The sequence below is a fragment of the Engraulis encrasicolus genome, chromosome 21, assembly GCF_034702125.1.
Source record: "Engraulis encrasicolus isolate BLACKSEA-1 chromosome 21, IST_EnEncr_1.0, whole genome shotgun sequence".
NCBI classification, from domain to species: Eukaryota; Metazoa; Chordata; class Actinopteri; order Clupeiformes; family Engraulidae; genus Engraulis; species Engraulis encrasicolus.
Window position 1 is genome coordinate 4,927,709 of NC_085877.1, and position 5,000 is coordinate 4,932,708.

Below are 5,000 nucleotides of genomic sequence, written 5' to 3' on the forward strand. Positions count from 1 at the left end.
ACACTGCCTATAGTCTTCAGACTGCAGATTCAAAAGATTAATTGATTGATGTATGAAGAAATGTTTAAGTCTGAAACACCTATTTTCCATCTTCTGCCTCCTCCTCTCCTTCCTCCCTCTCCCTCTTCCTCTTCCTCCTATCAGGACGAGCGCTGCTCCTTCTCCATCCAGATGTGGCACTACTTCCTGGCGGGCGTGCGTAGTGACCTGTGGAGGGCTCTGTCTCCTGAGGTGGCGCGGTGCGTTCTGGCCCAGGTGCTGTGTGAGAGCCTGCAGCCGCTGGTCCAGAGGTACTCCCACGCCCGGCCCTCCTACGGCAGGGTCCAGCAAGTCAGGTGATGCCGTCTTCCTCATCGCCCCATCATCATCTTCTTTATTAGCCTCTCACTGCAGATTGGCCTGTCAACAGGCCTATTCACTCTGTGCTGAAAACACTTAACTACATCATGACATTAAATTGAGTGGTTCTTCTGACATAGATATTACATGTATGCATCGCAGCCCAAAATGAAAGTAAAACACACAGTTATATACAACATGATTATAGTGATTAAGTATTGTTCCAAAATCAATGACTGAATTGGCAAATGGAAATGACCCACTCTTTTTTAGCAGCATTTTTTAAGCAAGCTCATCAGCATGCATTTGTAACTGGTATATTTAGCTGTGATGCTCGTCTGTGCTAGCCGCATCCAACTCCCTGCCCCTGCACACCACCTCCCAATCGGCTTTCCAGCACTTTTGGAGCAGAAGTATCAGAGAAAATCAAAAGCCAATCACGTTGAAATTTTAAAATGCAGTGTGCCTACATAGTTATCAAGTTTAAATGCTAACAGGCCACTATTAGTCTGTAACTTCCTATCCTTGGATCGGATGTCCTCCTTGATTGATCTTACTTTTACTTGCTTTGTCCTCCCATGTCTGTGTGCTGTGTGCTGTACGTATGTTTGTGTATCCAACAAAGATGGCGTATGGTGTGGGCCTGCTTTGGGTGTTACAAGCCTAATGCTTACAGGCCCAGTGCTGTGTTGTCAGGTTGGCCTGAGGTTGCAGTGTCACACAGCGCCAGCCTCTCCCGAACACAGACGGCGATTGTCTGCACGCGCCCGCCCTAGGCCTGGCAGACGGCCTGGTTCTCCTCTCCTCTCTCCTCTCTTCTGCCCGCCCGTCGAATACTCTCGCCGAGCCCTCTCCTCTCCTCTCCTCTCCTCTCCTCTCCTCTCCCTATACCTCTACTTCATCCACCCACCAAGACCTCTCTTCTCATCTCCTCATCTCTCTCCTCCTCCTCTCCTCTCCTCTCCTCTCCTCTCCTCCAGCCGCCCGCCGAGCTCTCTACCCAGGGTGCACCAAGGGCTCAGGGCGCAGCATTAACACATACTTAAAGTGTTAAAACATGCCACCCTCTCCAACCACTCACCACTGACAAAACGCAGACTCTCTCTCTCTCTCTCTCTCTCTCTCTCTCTCTCTCTGTCTCTCTCTCTCTCTCTCCTCTCTCTCTCTCTCTCTCTCTCTCTCTCTCTCTCTCTCTCTCTCTCTCTCTCTCTCTCTCTCTCTCTCTCTCTCTCTCTCCGTCTTTATACCTCTCCGTACTTTTCCTCTCTCTCACATGCTCTCTTTCTCTGTGTCTTTGGTCTGTGAAAGTGTGTGTGTGTGTGTGTGTGTGTGTGTGTGTGTGTGTGTGCGCTCTTGAGTCGGTGTGTGAGCTTGCCTGTGTGTGTGCCAGGGTGCATTTTTGCATGTGTTTTTGCGTTCAGGCTGACTGGCTTTCGTTTCCTGAGATGTGCTTTTCCTACAAGGACAGCCAGCCCATGGATTGCTTATGGGAATAATATTGTGTGTCTGTGTGTGTGTGTGTGTGTGTCTGTGTCTGTGTCTGTGTGTGTGTCTGTGTGTGTGTCTGTGTGTGTGTGTGTGTGTGTGTGTGTGTGTGTGTCTGTGTCTGTGTGTGTGTCTGTGTGTGTGTGTGTGTTTGTGTGTGCGTGTACGTGTGCGCATCTGCCTGTGTGTGTGCGGACGTCTGGGTGTCTGTGTCTGTGTGTGTGTGCCTGCCTGTGTGCGCGCGCACGTGTGTGCGTCTGTGTCTGTGTCTGTGTGTGTGTGTGTGTGTGTGTGTGTTGGGACTTGTCTCCATGTCTGCCAAGCAGATGAGCTCTCTGCTCCAGCTCCCTGCTCCCCCCTTTTAGTCATCAGCCCAGCCTGTAGACATTAACCAGACAAATAACGATGTGCCCAAACACAGCTCTTTGAAGAGGCTCTGGTTTTGAAGTGACCTTGTCCACAGTAATATACGGGCAGCAGATCAGATCTGCTCCTCCATCCCCCGGCTCAAACTGTGGTGTCAGCAAGACTTACTGTACATTACACCCCCCCCCCAACACACACACACACTGATGGAATAAAAGAAATCACAGTTCTGTTGCCATGCATTGTATGCAGCACTTCTCAGTGGCTCTTGGTTGCGAATGCACCCTTGGCTTTGTACAAAGCGCACCAGGCCAGCTAACATGGCAAATGTTGTTTTGCGGTCTGGCCCTCTTGGTTTCCATGTACACTCCTCCCCCCCCTCTTCTAAAATGTCCTTTGAAATGAATTGGAAAACTAACTGCGCATTAGTCATACTACAATATTTTTTGGCTTGCCGTTTAGAAACTACTAACAAAACCACACACTCCCCTGCTTGTACATGAGACCAAAATCAGATACATTGATTGATGATTAATCAATCTCTCTCTCTCTCTCCCATGTTCAGGTTGGACATCTCTTCCATCCTGCTGTGCGTGCAGCAGATGCTGTGGAGCGTGTGTGAGGGGCCGGGGGAGCTGCTGGCGTCCGAGGCCAAGTCCTCCTCCACGCTGCCTGGCTCGTCCTCGGCGGCCGACTGGCTCAGCGGCGTCCACGGCCTCTGCACGCAGCTGCTCGACGTGCTGGTGGTGGTTACGGCTCCCCTACCACTGCTCTATGGGTACTGTCAGGTTTTTTTTTTCTTCAGCTAATCAGTTACGTAGGGCCAATATGTTTCTTGATCACATTTGAGAGCCTTTTTTCTCTCTGAGAATATATCAAATGGAATCAAACAGGACGTGTAGCCAAGCTGTTATTGAACATAGATCACTGCCCACTATTGGTCACAATTTTAACAAAGAAAATACTAATTAATTTTATGGCAAAATGAGAATGAACAGAGTGTTTTATTATGACATCATGTTAACTTCTTTGTTTTGACTTTTTTGTAGTATAACTCAAGGTTACCTTCTTTGTTTTTTGGGTGCATTGGATTAGACTGTTGATTGTTACATGCTTGGCAGGACATTATGACAAATCACTTTTTCACTTGCTGGCTTACTCTCACTCACTCACTCATCAATGCAATAAATCCATTGAATTAATTCTCTGTATTCCCCAGGATCTTCCAGAGTGGCCCCAAGAGTCCGGCTGTGCACGCCGCCCAGACTGTGGATGACCTCAATAATGGTGCTGGTGCTCCTACGAACGGCGAGACAGAGCCTGGAGACCTTGGCCTGAGCGATGCTTACTGGCTCAGTGTCATCAACCCTGTCGTGTTCCCAGAGCACTCTCTGAAGTAAGTCAGCTACCCCCATCTAGACCAGCACCCAACACCCTTGTTGTCTTGTTACAATAAATTAGTGTTTCTCAATGGGGGCTCTACCCCCCGCCCCCCTCCCCCCAGGGGGTGTTAGGGAGGCATTAAGAAGGATGCAGCTGAGAGGGGGTGGTGCTTTGTTGCCATTGAGGGGTATTAGCCAATTTTATTTTTTAATACTAAGGGGGGCGTTTGCAGGTTTATGATGACATCAAGGGGGCGTTGAGAGGCTTATGATGAGGTCAAGGGGGCGTTTGTTCAAAAAAAGGTTGACAACCCTTGCTGAAAATGCACACAGTATTGGTTCTTTATGGCGGTCCAATGTTTTAATCAAAAAAGTATCGCACACTCAGAACGTCTATTTTCAATGATTTATTATACCAACATTTTGACTTACGCCTTCATCACCGCCTTGGCCCCCACCTAGCAGCACCAGCATTGTAAACGTCCCACTGACAGCCCGACACGGTTCCCCCAGCTACGCCCAGTTGGAGGAATTATAATAACCAGTCATTAAAGTGTAATTACTGTGTAATACGTTGTAATTACTATCTAATAACTGCTTAGCTCACCTACGTGCCCTCCGCCTCTCCACCACTTCGACACACATGCCCTGGCTGGCTGGCTGGCTGGCTTGGCTGGAGATGGAAACAATGTGGAGCGGAGTGGTGGGGCATGAGGCTCCGTGTGTAATGCGACTCCACAAGCGGAGGACGGAGATATTTTACAGTTTTATGGAGCTCATGTGTAATGGTTTCGGGGCAAACAGGCACACACATATACACGCACCGAGACACAAGACACACACACACACGCATGTACGCACACGAGCACACACACACACGCATACACGTGCACACACACACTCACACACTCTCACGCATTCGCACGCAGTCGCTAACACACACACACACACACACACACACACACACACACACACACACACACACACACACACACACACACACACACACACACACACACACACACACACACACACACACACACACACCCATTCACATTCACACTTTAACTTCACTGTAGGGCCCCCTGAATCATGGGGCCTAATTCAACACAGATGCCCCTGTCTCACAGGCTATTTACTCCATCGCCTGCTTCATATTTCTCCTCTCGGTGACGGTTGGTGTGAAACAGCACATTCGCCGGAGCACGGGGGTCAGGAGTCTTAATGCGGCTGACTTCACCTCTCTCACTTTCCCTTCCTCTTTCTCTTACTCTCTCTCTTTTCCCTCTCTATCTCTCTCTCTCTCTCTCTCTCTCTCTTGCTCGCTCTTTTTCTCATCATCGATCACCCTGTGCTAGATCTTTGTGGAGAGAGAGAGAGAGAGAGAGAGAGAGAGAGAGAGAGAGAGAGAGAGAGAGAGAGAGAGAG

At 49.2% G+C, this 5,000-nt stretch overlaps 1 protein-coding gene across 1 annotated transcript in view; it reads left to right on the top strand.

Moving 5' to 3' along the window:
• Positions 1 to 5,000, top strand: part of kiaa0825 (KIAA0825 ortholog) — a 195,447-nt gene that overhangs the window by 73,895 nt on the left and 116,552 nt on the right. The window contains exons 12-14 of the mRNA XM_063187627.1: positions 145 to 335; positions 2,756 to 2,968; positions 3,410 to 3,586. Of these exons, the coding sequence (XP_063043697.1) occupies positions 145 to 335; positions 2,756 to 2,968; positions 3,410 to 3,586 (581 nt within the window). The remainder of the gene's footprint in view (positions 1 to 144; positions 336 to 2,755; positions 2,969 to 3,409; positions 3,587 to 5,000) is intronic.